General features: G+C 41.5%; 1 protein-coding gene across 3 annotated transcripts in view; it reads left to right on the forward strand.

Annotated features, from left to right (window-relative positions):
* EIF2D (eukaryotic translation initiation factor 2D) overlaps positions 1-10116 on the forward strand; it is a 114163-nt gene extending 104047 nt beyond the window's left edge. For all 3 annotated transcript variants that reach the window (XM_075853702.1, XM_075853701.1, XM_075853703.1), the window contains 3 exons: positions 4170-4290; positions 4926-5100; positions 9952-10116. In XM_075853702.1, coding sequence (XP_075709817.1) covers positions 4170-4290; positions 4926-5100; positions 9952-10022 — 367 coding nt within the window. In that variant the 3' untranslated portion in view covers positions 10023-10116. The remainder of the gene's footprint in view (positions 1-4169; positions 4291-4925; positions 5101-9951) is intronic.
* The last annotated feature ends 8366 nt before the right edge of the window (positions 10117-18482 follow it).

An 18482-nucleotide genomic window follows, 5' to 3' on the forward strand; every position in this document is an offset into this window, starting at 1 on the left:
GTCGCCATTTTCTAGTGTGCTTCACAAGGGAACGTCACGCCGGTATTACTCCCGTGATTATGGTGTGAGGTGGCATAATGTACGGTAGCCAGACCCCTCTAGTTTTTATTTCAGGTACACTAACCGATCATTGTTAGGGTGTGTTCACACGGTAGCGTCCGTAACGGCCGAAATTACGAGGCTGTTTCCAGGAGAAAACCGCCCCGTCATTTCAGCCGTAACGGCATGTGCAGGCGCTTGAATGCCGCGTCCATTACGGACGTAACTGGAGCTGGTTTTCCATGGAGTCCATGGAAAACGGCTCCATTTACGTCTGAAGAAGTGACATGACACTTCTTTGGCGCGGGCGTCTATTTACGCGCCGTCTTTTGATAGCGACGCGTAAATATACGCCTCGTGTGAACAGACAAACGTCAGCCCATTGCTTTCAATGGTCAGATGTTTGCCAACGCAATCGAGGTGTAAAACGCCCGAATTACGTCCGTAAATAAGCCGTGTGAACATAATCCTCACAGTGATTTGGTCGTGGAACCAGTGGCACGACCATTTCTGCAAAGTGTGCTAGAAGCCGTTTTTCAACCGGACAATGCCAGGCCGCTGTTGCTCGTGCTACAGTGAGCAGCCTGCGTGGCCTAAACGTGCTACCATGTCCTGCAGCGTCTTGGGACTTTTGCCTATGTTTTCTTGCATAGTTGAGTTGCTTGGCCTTGTTTTCCCGTTAAAGGTATTGTTTTTTTGGCCGAAATTCTTCCTTGAAGACCACTTCTGGCCAGACTTCTCCAAACATTAGATGCGTGTACCTGGGTCCCACTGGTTTTTGCCAACTTTGAGCTGTTGGCACTGATGGACATCTTCCAATGCATGATGTGTCTTTGATCTACTGTACTAAGTTTCCTTGGCCGACCACTGGGTCTACGGTTCTCAACGTTGCCCATTTCTTTGTCCTTCTTCAAAAGCATTTGAACAGTACATACTGAAACCCCAGTCTGCTTTGAAATCTTTGCCTGGTAGAGACCTTGCTAATTCAGTATAACTACCTTGTGGCTTGTTGCTGTGCTCAGACTTGCCATGGTGGACCTGTGACCTGAAACAGTCTTGCACAAGCTCACCTTTGTATCAGAGTTTTGTTGTTCCTCGTCTAGTATTAAGCCTCCTACACAGCTTTTTCTGTAACCGTTAATAACTGTGTTTCAACCTACATATGAAAATGATGATCATTATCAGCTGTTTGGTATAATTGCTTAATCATATATCTGACTATAATACTACAAAATCCAGGACTTTGCAAGTGTACCAAGAAGAATTGATGCTGTTCTGAAGACAAAGTGTGGTCACTCCAAATATTGATTTGATTTAGATTTTCTCCTGTTCATTCATTTTGTATTTTGTCAATTTACAAAAACTATTAACACTTCTATTTTTGAAAGCAGTCTTACTTTTCTGCATTTTCCCACAACTGCTTAAAACCTAAGTACTGTGCCTCCGGGAGCAGAGCTACAGTTCTGCAGTATGGCCACTATGCAATGTACAGAGCCAACTGCTTCCTGCTCCGTACACTGCATAGTGTTCAATGACATCCGATGCCCGCAGGCAGCTGATCAGTGCAGGGTCTGGGTGTCGGACACGCACCGATGATATACTGATGACCTATCTGTTGCATAGGTCATCAGTTGTCCGTTAGTGGAAAACCCCTTTTAAATATCTTTCATTTCAGTTAGTGGACTTCACAATGTGATCTTCTGATCGCTTATATAATGCTTTGGTATACTAGCACTGTAAAACAATCTATTAGGCTGTAACTGGCAGGGTGTATTAGGTGTATATACACATAGCAGATCTGGGGGCCTTTATTAGGCCCCCGGCTGCCATGACAATCATCAGCAATCTGCGATTGCGTCGTGGGAGTGCCTATGGGGACAGAGGGTGTCCCTCCCCCTGTTAAACTTCTTAGATGCTGCAGTTGCTATTGACCATAGCATCTAAGAGGTTAAACTTCTTGGAAAATTATTTGTGGGGTGAAATTGGCAAAAAAAACTGCGATTACGCCATTTTTTTGGGGCTTTGTTTTTACGGCGTCCATCAGGCGGTAAAAATACGTATTCACCTTATTCTAGAGGTTGATACGATTTACGGCGATGGCAAATTTATATGTTCTGTTTTATGTTTTACCACTTTTAAAAAAAGAAACTATTTGCTAAATAATAAAAATCTTTTGTGTCACTATATTCTGAGACAAAACTTTTTCATTTTTCCATCAATTTAGAGGTGAGGGCTTACATTTTGCAGGGCGAGCTATAGTTTTCACAGATACCATTTTGGGATACATGCGACTTTATGATCAGTTTTTATTTCAATTTTTTTGAGCGGTAAAGTGACCAAAAAACACCAATCTGCATGTTTTATAAATATATATTTTTACGGCATTTACTGAGCGGGTTAAAGAACGCGTTATTATGATAGTTTGGACTTTTACTGACGCTGCGATACCAGTTATGTTACCGTAACTATTCTTTAACATTGATTTAGGGGAAAAATGTGAAAAGGGGGGTTTTTTGAACTTTTAATACTTTTTTTTTTTGGAACATAAAAAAAAGCTTTATTTAACGTTATTTTACTTTTTTTATTAGTCCCCCTAGGAGACTTGAAACAGCGATCTTTGGATCGCTTGCATAATATACTGCAATACTAATGTATTGCAGTATATCGTGATTCTGACAGTCTACTATGAAGCTCTGCTGGAGGCTTTCATTAGGCCCCCAGGCTGCCATAACAACCATAGTAACGGGCGACCGTGCCACGTGGTGGGGGGGAGCGCGATGGCGTGTTTGAGGGGGCGCCCCCCTGATTCTAACAATTTAAATGCTGTGGTCGCGATTGACCGTGGCATTTAAGATGTTAAACGGGCAGGATCAAAGTGATATTTGATTCCGCCCCTTGCAGTGAGGTGTCGGCTGTATTACACAGCCGTCACTCTTTGTGTATGGAGCGGTCTTATCCTGTGAGCGTGCGCTATACTTTCCCTTAACGTGATAATGCGTTAAGGGTTTAAAGGCTATGGACACCTTTTGAGATGGCAACAAGTACTTTTACTTACTGAATTTTAGTGATTACCTGGAGTTAAAAAAAGTTGCACCATTTCTCCTCTACCTACACTGATATAGGTCAGCCTATGTGATCGTCCCTCCTTGAACACTTGGTTGCTTACCCCCCTACAAAAGTATTGGCACACTCCTTGTAATTAACTCATGTGTTTCATTCAGTCCCATTGCCACAGGTGTATGTATAGCTGTTACACTATATGGACAAAAGTATTGGGTCACACCTTTTAATCAACACAGGTGTTTCATTCAGTCCCATTGCCATAGGTGTATAAAATCAAGCACCTAGTCATGTAGTCGCCTTTACAAACATTTTTTAAACAATGGGTCGTTCTAAAGAGCTTACTGAATTTCAGCGTGGTACTGTAAGCCCAGGATCACACATGTTGTTTTGATCCTGTTTTTGGGGCCGTTTTTAGCTCATTTGTTTTTTTTTAGCCAAAGCCAGAAATGGATCCAAAAAGAAGGAGGGGTATAAAGAAAAGACAGATGCACATTTTTCTTTTGTGTCCACTTTGTTTAAAAAACAAAGCCAAAAACTGCATCAAATATACATGTGTGTGATCCTGGCCTAATAGGATGCTACCGTTGCAATAAGTTATTGAAATTTCTTACTCCCGAGATATTCCAAAATCAATTGTGACTGGTAATTTTGTTAAGTGGAAGCGTTCAGGAACCATCAACTCAGCCAGGAAGTGGCAGACCACGTAAAGTTACAGACCGGGGATTGTGCATAAATGTTGCCAACACTGTGCTGACTTAACAACTGCAGAGTTCCAAACCTTCTATCGCATTAACATCCTCACGGAAACTGTGCGTCAGTAGCTTCATGGCATGGATTTCAATGGCTGAGCAGCTGCATGCATGCCTTACATCACCAAGCATAAAGCCATGCTCCAGAGTCCAGTGGCGGTGTGCTTTACACCACTCCAACCAATGCTTGGTAATCATGTAAAATTTGATCATCCAATAGGCGTTTTGGTATCTTAATGATTAATATTTATTAGAAATTAAGTTCAATTGAAGCCAAACGTAACTTTAAGCTCTATCTTGTGTTTGTCCTCTCTCCAGGTGTTTAGAAAGAATGCAGCGTTCACACAAAGTGACCTTCCCTGGGTGTTCTCCTGTTGTTCGGAAAGGAAACCTTGAGCTCATTGACATCAGCGTGGCACAAAGGGCTTCAAATAAAAAGGTGATTTTCACTGTCCCTTAATTAACACTGCAAACCATATATGATTTTCCCCTATTGCTTGACCCAAACTGAATATCTAGTCTTCACCATTTTGGGCTGGTAAATAAGGACATTCCCAGACAGAAATGAACTGTTATTTTCTGGTCACACTTATATGCTATTAAATATATAGTAGGTGCACACCTCTACTACTGAAATTGACAGCTCAAATAATGTGTTCTTGTCACTACTACTGTAATACGCTGTCTGTTAAGTGTAAAGGCCCTTTTTTAAAATGGACCAAAGATCAGGAAAACAAACATTCACATGAACGCTCGTTCCTGTTCATTACCCTTTGTAAACAGGGCAACTATTAGCCGATAAACGAGCAAACGCTCCTTCATCTTCCGATCAGCTCGTTTATGCGGCCAATAAGATGGTTGCTAGTCGGCAGCACATCTCCTTGTGTAAACAGGGCGATATTCTGCCAACATGATGAAAATGTATGGGGACGAGCGATCGTTGCAACAGTCGCTCGTCCCTTTATATAACTAATCGTTGCTCTATGTGACAGTAAAATGAGCTGTCTCGTCGATCTTGTTTTCTTAGCCTTAACACATTTTATGGTAGAAGTCACATTGAATTGTTTGATGCAGGTAACCATGATTAAGAACCTGGAGTTGTACGGCTTAGACCCCTCATCATTTGCCAGCTTGTTACAACAAAGAGTTCAGGCCAGTGCCACCTGCACAGCACTTCCAGGAGCAAAAGACAGAGTCCAGGTGCAGATTCAGGGTAACCAGTCGTCACACATCGGGAAGTTGCTACTAGGTGAGTAAAATTACCACACGGTGACTGTTTTTGGATTTGAAGGTTTTAATGCAACAAAAAATGGAATGGAATTATTTTAACGTCAAGTGAAATCTTGTTTGTTTATTTGCTTTCTGATCATGTTTGGTAGCTGTACTTCAAAGTGTAGAATTGAATATTAAAAGTTCACACTTAACTCCTTAACGCCGAAGGACGGATATATCCGTCCTCAGCAGCAGCTAGTTCGCGCAGGAGGACGGATATATCTGTCCTGTGATGGCGCGGGTACTGCCAGTGTACCCACGCGATCAGCGGCAGGAGCACGGCTGTTATACACAGCCTGGCTCCTGCTGCAACTGCCGGAATCGAAGCGCGCGCCGATTCCGGCAGTTTAACCCATTAAATGCCGCTGTCAATAGTGACAGCGTCATTTAATGTGTTTGACAGAGGGAGGGAGCTCCCTCTGTCCCCCCATCGGCGCCCCCGCAAAGAAATCGCGGGTCGCCGTCGGGTTTCCATGACAGCCGGGGGTCTAACAAAGACCCCCAGGTCTGCCTTCAGCATCTGCCTGTTAGGCGATGCCGGAGGCATGACCTAATAGGTTGCCTGTCAGTTTTACACTGACAGGCAATAATGCTTTGGTATACGAAGTATACCAAAGCATTATGTATGCGATCGGCACATCGCATAGTGAAGTCCCCTGGTGGGACTAAAAAAAAAATGTCAATCAGTTAAATAAAGTTTGTGAAAAAAATAAATAATAATAATTACAGTGAAAGTCAAATAAAACTACTTTTTTGGCCCAAAAAGTGGTTTTATTTAGTAAAACGGTCAAAACAAATCACACATACACATATATGGTATCCCCGCGTTCGTAACAACTTGATGAATAAAATAAAATGAACATATTAATTAAACCGCCGGATGAACGGCGTCCAAAGAAAACGCAAAAAAAACAACGTCAAAATTCTCTCTTTTCTCCCATTCCCCCCATAAAAAATAAAATAAAAGTTAATCTATAAGTCCTATGTACCCCAAAATAGTACTAATGAAAACTACACATTGGCCCGCAAAAATCAAGCCCACGTACGGCCACATCGACGGAAAAATAAAAACGTTACGGCTCTTGGAATGCGGCGATGCAAAAACAAGTAATTTTTTTCTAAAAGGGTTTTTATTGTGCAAACGTAGGAAAACATAAAACCTTTACATATTTGGTATCCCTGTAATCGTGCCGACCCATAGAATAAAGTTAACATGTTATTTACACTGCATAGTAAACGGCGTAAATTTATAACGTGAAAATGAATGCTGGAATAGCGGCTTATTTTCAATTCTCTCCTAAAATAAAGTTAATAAAAGTTAATCAATATGTTATAAGCATCTAAAAATTGTACAATTACAAAATACAACTCGTCCCGCAAAAAACAAGCCCTTATATGGCTATGTAGACGGAATAAAAAAAGAGTTACGACTCTTGGAATGCAACCGTGAAAAAACAAAAAATAATCCTTGGTCATTAACGTGCAAAATGGCCCGGTCATTAAGGGGTTAAAGGGGTTCTCCGGTTTCAGCAAATTAATGTTATTTTTTTGTATAATTAAGTTAGACAATTTCCCAATATACTTTCTGTATTAATTCCTCACAGTTGTCAAGATCTCTGCTTGTTGTTATTCAGTAGGAACATTTATCGTTTTCTTCCAGTGGATACAATTGTGTCCATGGTCATGGGCTGGGATTGTTAGAAAGCGCAGCTCTAATACATATAATATAACTGTAACGAGCCAGGCACCTGTGTGTCCATCACATGACCAATGGGGAGAAATGTGTCCACTGGAAGAAAACAATGAATGTTCCTACCAAATAACAAGCAGTGATCTTGAAGACTTTATTAAGTTGAATAGTTGCTGTTATGAGGCAGTCTTCAATAAGCTCCCCAAAGTAGTGGCTGCAGGCAGCCAGAATCTTATTTTACCCTGGCGTGAAGAATATAAATATTTATGGAATTTTTCACATCATGCACATAATTTTGGATACGTTTAGGTTAAATAAATACATTTTACATTCACATGAAATAAAATTAAACATGGTATAAGGGAGCAGTCTACACTATTCAGCCATAGGATTATAACCTCCTGTCTAATATTGAGAAGGATTCCCTCTTGCTGCTAAAACAGCTTTGACCCGTCGGGGCATGGACTCCATAAGACCTTTGAAGGAGCCCTCTGGTATCTGGCAGCAGTTCTTATAAGTTAATGGACGGGGGCCTGCATGGATCAGACTTGGTTTTCCAGCACATCCCACAGATGCTCGATCGGATTAAGATCTGGGGAATTTGGAGGCCAAGTCAAAACCTTGAACTCTTTATCATGTTCAACATGATAAATGTACCCTGTGTGGCAGGGGGCATTATCCTGCTGAAAAAGACCACTGTCATTAGGGATAATCATTGCCATAAACGGGTGTACTTGGTCTGCAACAATGTTTAGGTAGATGGTGTGTGTCAAAGTAACATCCACATTAATGCCGGGACCCAAGTTTCCCAGCAGAACATTGCCCAGAGCATCACACTTCCTACGCCAGTTATCTTTTTTCCTATAGTGCATCCTCCGGTAAGTGACACATGATAAAAGAAACCATGATTCATCAAACCAGGCCACCTTCCATTGCCCATGTTCTGATGCTCATGTGCCCATTGTAGGTGCTTTCTGCAGTGAACAGGTGTCAGCATTGGCACTCTGACCATTCTACGGCTACACAACACCAAACGCAGCAAGCTATGATGCACTCTGTGTTCTGACACCTTTCTATCATAGCCAGCATTAACTTTTTCAGCAATGTGTGCTACAGTAACTCTTCTGTGGGATCGTACCAGACAGGCTAGCCTTCGCTCCACACACGCGTCAATGAGCCTTGGGCACACAACACCCTGTTGCCGGTTCACCGGTTGTCCTATCTTGGACCACTTTTGGTAGACCACTCCATACTGGGAACACGCTACAAGACCTGCCACTTTTGGAGATGCTTTGACCCAGTCATCGAGCCATTCCAAATCGCTCCGATCTCTACAATTGCCCATTTTTCCTGCTTCCAACACAGCAATTTCAAGAGCTGACCGTTCGCTTGCAGCGTAATCTATTCCACCCCTAATGAGATCATGAATATTATTCACTTCACTTGTCAGTGATTTTAATGTTATGGCTGAATGATGTACATATGCTTATTAGCATGGAGTTTTATGTTAGGCTGTGTTGACATGTCATGTTCAAAATAGTTTTGTTTTTTCTGTGAATCGCAATTTGGACACCATTTTCACGAAATCACTGCAAAATGGTGCGGTTTTGCTGTAGTTCGCGGCAAAAGATGTAGTTTGACCGTGTCATGGTAACTCAGCCTAACAATGCCATGATTTGTATGCTAGAGGCTGTGTTACAAAAGGTCACTTACAAAGCCATGTCAAACCATTGAATAGATACTTTTCAGCCATAAAATTAAAATTCTGATTTTAACTGGTTAATGTTTTGGCTGAACTATGTCTATAGGGTTGAACGATGCATCGAAACTTTGAATACTGTTTTGATACTGTGCACCCTCGGTTCAATACTGTTCATGTATTTCGATACTAAGCTGTGCGGCCGCACAGCTAAGTATAGTAACACATGAATGTTGTTAAAGTGGGGCTGCGGCTGTGTAATGCGGCAATTGCCCCGCTTCTGATTCCTGACGAGTGTGCGGCCAGCATGATCTGATGCGACCAGCGCTGCACTAATGATTGCCAGCACTGAAGACAGAACATGGCAGGCGCACTGCAAACCAACCTCATGTTCGGTCTTCAGTGCCTACGCCGCCTCTCATTACTGCAGCGCCGGCCGGATCACGTTATACTGACCGCACGCACACTCTTATTGTCAGGGGCGGGGCAATGGCTGTATTACACAGCCTCAGCCCCGCTCTAATGGCGGAGATCAGAGAAACCTCTCATCTCCGCTGCTATTCCCCTGAATGCTGTGATGAAAGGTGACCACAGCATTCGAGGGGTAAATGAGTAGGAGGGATGCCCTTTGGATCATCCCTGTGACGCAATTGAGGGACATACCATATATGGGCAGACAGCCCAGGGTCCATTGAAGAACCACAGGGCTGTCTGACCAGATTTCCTGTTGTTAGGGCATACAACAACTAACAACTGCCTGTGTACTATCCGTATACAGGCTAATATACTATAGATATATGATAGTAGATTAAAGTTTAAAAATATAAAAGTAAAAAATAAATAAAGTAATGTTGAATAAAAAAACACACATTCTTTACAATAAACATTAAAATAAGCCTCAATACATAAAGTATATACATTCGGTATCGTCGTGACCGTAATAACCTGCACAACAAATTTATAGCATCATTTGATGTTTGTGCTGTTATAAAATAAAGTAAAAACTGCTTTCTTTCACTTATTAATGTGAGGCACGAGGTGTTATGAGTTTTGAACCTCCATGTGCCTCACATTAATAGTAATTAACCCCATCATGTACCTCACACATTAACCCAATGTTGTCCATTATGACTGAGGAACATGATGGGGTTAATTACTATTAATGTGAGGCACACGGAGGTTCAAAATTCATCACACCACATGCCTCACATCAGGAAATGGAAGAACTTTTTTTTATTATTATTGTTGGCAAAGTATCGTTTTGTTATCGAGTATCGCAATACTACACTAAGTGTCAGTATCAAATTCTGGTATCGTGACAACCCAATATGTATATACTTAGTTTTAGCAAATAAAGCCATAGAATAAATTTATATTGATGTGCTGTGTTTCCTGTGCTGACCATGTTCTCAGAAATGCCTTATTATTATTTTTTTTAGAACATTATAAGATTCCTCGGAAGTATGTGAATGGATTAGACCTGTCCGCTAAATCCAGCAAGAAGAAATGAAATAAATCTATTACTTCTCACGGGATGAGTCTATGCAGGACAACATAGAAACAAATGTAATTTTAATAAACTGGCAGTAGATAAATAACCACAAGTAAGCATTGGCTGTAACTAGTACTAGGGAACATTAGCATGTGTTGCTGCTTGCAGTAGTTAAACATTCTCTCTGGCCCTATGAAGGGATTCTTTTCTAAAACCCATAACTTCAGAACGGTGGGACATAAGACATGACAAAAATGAGAAGTGCCCAGGATCCCACTAGTACTTTATTGTTTTCCCCATTGTTTTTGTCTAGCTAACTATATTTAGTACTATACGTCTTCAGGTACATACTTAAAGGGAAACTCTGCTTTTCTAGCACAATCTCCAAAACTCTACACTTCTAAAGCTACATAAAATGTTAAAGAGGCTCTGTCACCAGATTTTGCAACCCCTATCTGCTATTGCAGCAGATCGGCGCTGCAATGTAGATTACAGTAACGTTTTTATTTTTAAAAAACAAGCATTTTTGGCCAAGTTATGACCATTTTTGTATTTATGCCAATGAGGCTTGCAAAAGTCCAAGTGGGCGTGTTTAAAGTAAAAGTCCAAGTGGGCGTGTATTATGTGCGTACATCGGGGCGTGTTTACTACTTTTACTAGCTGGGCATTGTGTATAGAAGTATCATCCACTTCTCTTCACAACGCCCAGCTTCTGACAGTGCAGACACAGCGTGTTCTCGAGAGATCACGCTGTGTCGTCACTCACTTCCTGCCCCAGGTCCTGCATCGTGTCGGCCACATCGGCACCAGAGGCTACAGATGATTCTGCAGCAGCATCAGCGTTTGCAGGTAAGTCGATGTAGCTACTTACCTGCAAACGCTGATGCTGCTGCAGAATCAACTGTAGCCTCTGGTGCCGATGTGTCCTCGCTCGGCCGACACGATGCAGGACCTGTGAGTGACGTCACAGCGTGATCTCTCGAGAACACGCTGTGTCTGCACTGCCAGAAGCTGGGCGTTCTGAAGAGAAGTGGATGATACTTCTATACACAACGCCCAGCTAGTAAAAGTAGTAAAAACGCCCCGATGTACGCACATAATACACACCCACTTGGACTTTTGCAAGCCTCATTTGCATAAATACAAAAATGGTCATAACTTGGCCAAAAATGCTCGTTTTTTAAAAATAAAAACGTTACTGTAATCTACATTGCAGCGCCGATCTGCTGCAATAGCAGATAGGGGCTGCAAAATCTGGTGACAGAGCCTCTTTAAGTAACTTTGTAAATACTTTGCTCTGCCTATTTTGTACTGCTCTTTTGTTACATGAGGTTGTCTTCTCCATTCATCCTCAGAATTACTGTAAGGGCTCATTCAGATGAGCGTGCATCACGTCCGTGTGATGACCGTTAAAACAATGGCCGTCACACGGACTCATGTATTTCAATTGGGCCGTTCACACGACTGTTGTTTCAACATGGTGTGTGAAGGGTCCGTAAAAAAATAGGACACGTCTTATTTTACTGCGTGTCACGCATCCCTCCATAGACTTTAGTCTATGGGGGATCCGTGACAACACATCCCGTATGGGTGCACCTCTGATGTGAAAAACTTCAGTTTTTCACGTCTGAGGTTACCAACAATCGTCTGAATGTAGCCTAACACAAAAGCTGTTATGTTATGCCTGACAGCAGAGTAGTGATAAACTTCTGCCTGTTACCAAATGTAACCAACAGAATTTTGAGTGCAGTTGTTTACAAAAACGTGATTATAACTCAAAATTGGTGTAAAACAAATTATCTGAAAAGTTACATAGCGTTCTATGCAGAATTACATTGTGGAATCTTTAAAAACAAAAATGTCCTTTTAAGACATAAAAAGTCATAAATATAACCGATATTTTCTTCTGTTCAGAAAATGAGCTAGAATTTCATTTACTCCTTTCCTTAGCTTGAGAAGGGCGATTGCTTCCAAAAGTTATGTTTGTAAAAATTCTCTGAGAATCTCTGTTGTAAGAGATCAATAGTGTTTGTCTCATTTATGGACTCTTAAATTATATTATTGTGCAGTCTAACATTACATCACCCAATTTTATTCTCACTTTCTTGGATTTGCATATTAGAGAATTACATTACTTTTTAATAGAGTGCTTTAAGAAGGCACCGTCTGTGCAAAATAGGCCCTGTTCACATTACGTTTTCGATGTACATTTAGCGTGTACGACAGAACAGCTCCCAACGTACTAGCTGAACGTATTCAAAGGTTTCCATTAGCCTGACGGAGGCTGAAGTGTACTTTTGGCCTCTGTCGTTCTAGTATATGTCAGTATACTTCTTTTTTTGTTAACCCCTTCCTGCTCCTGGACGTACTATTAGGTCATGGCAGCTGTATCGTTCGCGCTCCATGACCTAATAGTACATCTCGGGAGTAACGGCCGTTTCGGCCGTCCTCCCGACACATACAGGAGCTGTGACAGCTTCTGTCTTGTTCAGCAGCTGTCACAGCTCCTACAGCGGGGACCGATCGCTGTGTCCCCGCTGATTAACCCCTTAAAAGCCGCGTTCTATAGAGATCGCGGCTTTTTAGGGGCTAAGCTGCCATCGCCGGCCTGCTACGCGATAGCGGCCGGCGATGGTGACTATGGCAACCGAACAACAAACAATGGCGTCAGGCTATGCCATAGACGGAAGCCTAGTGGGTCCTGACAACGTCAGGACCCACTATGCTTGCTGTCAGTGAGTAGCTGACCGTTCTAATACACTGCACTACGCATGTAGTGCAGTGTATTAGAATTGCGATCAGGGCCTCCTGCCCTCAAGTCCCCTAGTGGGACAAAGTAATACAGTAAAAAGATGTGTAAAAATAAGAAAATAAAAGTTTTAAAAGTATTAAAAGTAAAAATCCCCCTTTTTCCCTTATCAGTCATTTATTATTAATAAAAATATATGAACAAACAAACTATACATAATTGGTATCGCCGCGTCCGTAACGGCCTGAACTACAAAATTATTTATCCCGCACGGTGAACGCCGTAAAAGAAAATAATAATAAACCGAACCACAATCACAATTGTTTGGTCACTTCACCTCCCAAAAAATGGAATAAAAAGAGATCAAAAAGTTGCATGTACCTAAAAATGGTACTGATTGAAATTACCGTTCGTTACGCAAAAAATAAGTCCTCGCACGGCTTTATTGATTGAAAAATAAAAAAGTTCTGGCGCTTAGAATAAGGTAACACAAAAAGTGAATGATTGTTTACAAAACGTATTTTATTGTGCAAACGCCATAAGACATAAAAAACAACTATAAACATCTGGTATCGACGTAATCGTATCGCCCCGCAGAATAAAGTGAATATGTCATTTATAGCGCACGGTGCACGCAGTAAAAAAAAAAAGAATACAAAAACAATAGTAGAATTGCTGTTTATTAGTCACCACGCCACCTAAAAATAGAATAAAAACTGATCAAAAAGCCGCATGCACCCCAAGAAAACTACAATGGATTCCTCAAGGGGTCTAGTTTCCAAATTGGAGTCACTTTTGGGGGGTTCCCAATGTTTTGGCACCACAAGACCTCTTCAAACCGGACATGGTGCCGAATAAAAAAGAGGCCTCAAAATCCACTTGGTGCTCCTTTGCTTCGGAGGCCGGTGCTTCAGTCCATTACCGCACTAGGGCCACATGTGGGATATTTCTCAAAACTGCAGAATCTGGGCAATACGTATTAAGTTGCGTTTCTCTGATAAATCCTTTTGTGTTATAAAAAAAATGGTATAAAAAGGATTTTCTGACCAAAAAAAATGTAAATTTCACCTCTACTTTGCTCTAAATTTCTGTGAAACACCTAAAGAGTTCATAAACTTTCTAAATGCTGTTGTGAATACTTTGAGGGGTCTAGTTTCTAATATGGGGTATTTGATAGGGGTTTCTAATTTATGGGCCCCTCAAAGCAACTTCAGAACTGAACTGGAACCTAAAAAAATAAATAAATGAGGCAATACTTCGCTTCTTACATTATACTGATAATGAGCCGTGCCCACCCCGAGATGACACCAGTTTTGACCGTTTGTATAAACGGAGAACCCTATTAGACCGTTCCAGTGCCCGGTTTTCCCAAGCATTCACCCCCAAGAAGTGTATTTCTATTGATGAGTCCCTGGTACATTTTAAAGGGAGGGTTCAATTCCGCCAGTACCTGCCGGGTAAGAGGGCAAGGTATGGCGTGAAGATGTATAAGCTGCGAGAGTGCATCCGGGTATACCTACAGGTTTAGGCTATATGAAGGGAAGGCCACCCCCAAACCAGACTGCATCCTGGACTACAATAGGTACATGGGAGGGATGGACTTGTAAGATCAAATCCTGAAGCCCTACAGCGCCATGCGGCGTGGTATAAGAAGCTGGCCGGGCACATCATACAGATGGCATTGTACAATGCGTACGTGCTACGTCGATGTGCAGGCCAGACGGGAACTTTCCTGGAATTTCAAGAGGTGATTATCAAGAACCTAATCTTTAGGGACCAAGAAGGGGGGGCACCCAGTACTTCTGGAAGCGGGGCCACACGCATCGTACCAAGGCGGCAACACTTTCCAGGAGAAGTTCCCCAAACTGGCAAGAAGGGAAAAAGTCAAAAGAGGTGCAAAGTCTGCGATAAGGGATGACACAATATATCAATGTGACACGTGTCCCGTTGAAAGAGCTCTGTATGAAAGAGTGTTTTTAAATTTATCATACATCCCTTGGTTTATAATTTACCCCAATTTTACTTACCCTGATGCACTCCGCACAGCTTATACCCCCCTCGTCTTTCCCCTCTGAGCCCTGCTGTGTGTCCAGGCAGCTGATAACAGCCACATGTAGGGTATTGCCATACCCGGGAGAACCCACATTACAGTTTATGGGGTGTAGGTCTCTGGTCAAAATGCTCACTACACCTCTAGATGAATGCCTTAAGGGTGTAGTTATTAAAACGGGGTCACTTCTTGCGGGTTTCAACTGTACTGGTACCTCAGGTGTTTCTGCATACATGACTTCGCACTAGAAAATCCCCAGTAGGCCAAATGGTGGTCCTTTCCTTCTGAGCCCTCCCATGGGCCCAAACGGCAGTTTATCACAACAAATGGGGTATTGCGGCACTCAGAACAAATTGCGCAACAGAATGGGGTATTTTGTTTCTTGTGAAAATAATAAATTTTCAGCCAAAACTACATATTATTTGAAAAAAATAATTTTGTTTTCATTTCCAGCCCAATTCAAATAAGTTCTGTGAAGAAACTATGGGGTCTAAATGGTCACATTACCCATAAATGAATTCCTTGAGGGGTGTATAGTTTCCAAAATGGGGTCACTTCTGGTGGGTTTCCATTGCTTTGATACCTCTGGGGCTCTGCAAATGCGACATGGCACCCGAAAACCAATCCAGCAAAATCTGCACTCTAAAGAACACACAGCGCTCCTTCCCTTCTGAGGCCTCCCATGGGCCCAAACGGCAGTTTATTGCCACAAATGGGGTATTTCTGCACTCAGGAGAAATTGGGCAACACAATTGAGTATTTTGTTCCCTGTGAAAATAAGAAATTTTGATAAAAAATTACATCTTATTGGAAAAAATTACATTTTTTTAATGTCACAGCCCAATTGAAATAGGTGCTGTGAAAAAACTGTGTGGTCAAAATGCTAACAACCATAAATGAATTCCTTGAGGGGTGTAGTTTCCAAAATGGGGTCACTTTTGGTGGGTTTCCATTGCTTTGATACCTCTGAGGCTCTGCAAATGCGACATGGCACCCGAAAACCAATCCAGCAAAATCTGGACTCCAACAAACATATAGCGCTCCTTTCCTTCTGAGCCCTCCCATGGGCCCAAACGGCAGTTTATCACCACAAATGGGGTATTGCCACACTAAGGACAAATTGGGCAACAAAATGGGGTATTTTGTTCCCTGTGAAAATAAGAAATTTTGATCACAAATGACATTTTATTGGAAAACATGAAATTTTTTTCATTTCACAGCCCAATTCAAATACGTGCTGTGAAAAAACTGTGCAGTCAAAATGGTAACAACAACCATAAATGAATTCCTTGAGGGGTGTAGTTTCCAAAATGGGGTCACTATTGGGGGATTCCTACTGTTTTGGCACCTCAACACCTCTTCAAACCTGGCATGCTGCCTAAAATATATTCTAATAAAAAAGAGGCCTCAAAATGCACTAGGTGCTTCTTTGCTTCTAGGGCTTGTGTTTTATTCCACGAGCGCAGTAGGGCCACATGTGGGACGTTTCTAAAAACTGCAGAATCTGGACAATACATATTTAGTAGTGTTTCTCTGGTAAAACCTTCTGTGTTACAGAAAAAAAAAATGAATAAAATTGAAATTCAGCAAGAAAAATGAAATTTGCAAATTTCACCTCCACTTTGCTTTAATTCCTGTGAAATGCCTGAAGGGTTAAAAAACTTTCTAAATGCTGTTTTGAATACTTTGAGGGGTCTAGTTTTTAAAATGGGGTGTTTTATCAGGGTTTCTAATACATAGGCCCCACAAAGCCACTTCAGAACTCAAGAGGTACCTTAAAAAACAGGCTTTTGACATTTTCTTACAAATATGAGAAATTGCTGTTTATGTTCTAAGCCTTGTAACGTCCAAGAAAAATAAAATAATGTTCAAAAAATGATGCCAATCTAAAGTAGACATATGGGAAATGTGAACTAGTAACTATTGTGGGTGGTATAACCGTCTGTTTTACAAGCAGATGCATTTCAATTCAGAAAAATGCAATTTTTTCAAAATTTTCTCTAAATTTTGCAATTTTTCACCAATAAACACTGAATATATCGACCAAATTTTACCACGAACATGAAGCCCAATGTGTCACGAGAAAACAATCTCAGAATCGCTTGGGTAGCTTTAAGCATTCCGACATTATTACCACATAAAGTGAAATATGTCAGATTTGAAAAATGGGCTCTGAGCCTTAAGGCCAAAACTAGGCTGCGTCCTTAAGGGGTTAAGTATGGAATAGCGTAGTATACCACACTATTCCATACAATGTAATCTGGCAAAAAATTATACCGCACGGTATATGTTTTTTTTTTATATGGGTGACGTATGGTATACGTCACAGGCATTCGTTAAACGTGTATGTCATGAGCTTTTCAATAGCTTTTCCTAATGTTTACAGTAAATGGATATCCATAAGGCTGGATTCACACGAGCATGTTCGGTCCATAAAGGACGGAACATATTTCGGCCGCAAGTCCCGGACCGAACACAGTGCAGGGAGCCGGGCTCCTAGCATCATAGTTATGTACGACGCTAGAAGTCCCTGCCTCGCTGCGGGACAACTGTCCCGTACTGTAATCATGTTTTCAGTACGGGACAGTAGTTCAACGGAGAGGCAGGGACTCCTAGCATCGTATAAAACTATGATGCTAGGAGCCCGGCTCCCTGCAGTGTGTTCGGTCCGGGATTTGCGGCCGAAATAGTTCCGTCCTTTACGGACCGAACATGCTCGTGTGAATCCAGCCTAATAGTCTATGTGTAACAGATGCCACTTTTAGGTGTCCTACATTTAACATATACCTCAAAAACTAATCCTGGCAAATATGTTAAACGTAGGTCACAAATGTGATATGAAAGAGGCCTATCTGAAAGTAATGCCCTTACATTCTGATAATTCTGTATTAATAAAGAATCAAGATTCTACGCAGCCCTTTACCCTAAGCAACTCCATATCAAGTCTAAACAAATGTCAACCTGATCTAGATGAAATCCAGACTGCCCATGTCTGCAATCTTCAGGTTACTGACACAGACTGGCACTCTAAATTACACATAATGGGAAAACGGCAATAACATTTACAGTGTATATCATCTTCTGAAGATGAGCTAATGTTAGTTAATGCAGCGATTGCCATATAGTGTATGCTCATATTTCAAATGTGCAGCATGGTCCATTATCGTCCATATGGGTACCAGTTGATATGTATTTGTGATTGGGCAATGTGAGAAAATACAGCTAAAAAAAAAGATTGACACGAAAACCACAGGCATAACGTTAAGCAAAATAAATTCATATTTCTCAATGTATTTTAATACACTTGTGTAAATGAGGCCTTTAGAGGTTTCACATAGCACTTGTGAAATTCTCATTTAATGCCAAACTCTACTCACACCCTGGAAGTTCTGGTTTAAGTGCATTCCTCTCCCCACCCTTAAGGGTTTATTCACACTGCGTTTTTGCTGTGCGACCGAAAGCCGCACCATACGTTTTTACTGCGAATTCCATGCTAACTGCAAAACCGCAGTAAAAATGCATGCGATTTATTTTTTATTTTTTTCAGTGCGATTTTCAGCCACACTACAAAAAAACTAGACGAAATCGCACTGTGTAAATACCTTAGTTGTACTCCACTACTTTAGTTGGTACTGAAGGACAAGGTGGTTACCAATGAACATTATTTCCCAGGATTCGG

The sequence above is a fragment of the Rhinoderma darwinii genome, chromosome 2 (genome assembly GCF_050947455.1).
Source record: "Rhinoderma darwinii isolate aRhiDar2 chromosome 2, aRhiDar2.hap1, whole genome shotgun sequence".
Lineage (NCBI taxonomy): Eukaryota > Metazoa > Chordata > Amphibia > Anura > Rhinodermatidae > Rhinoderma > Rhinoderma darwinii.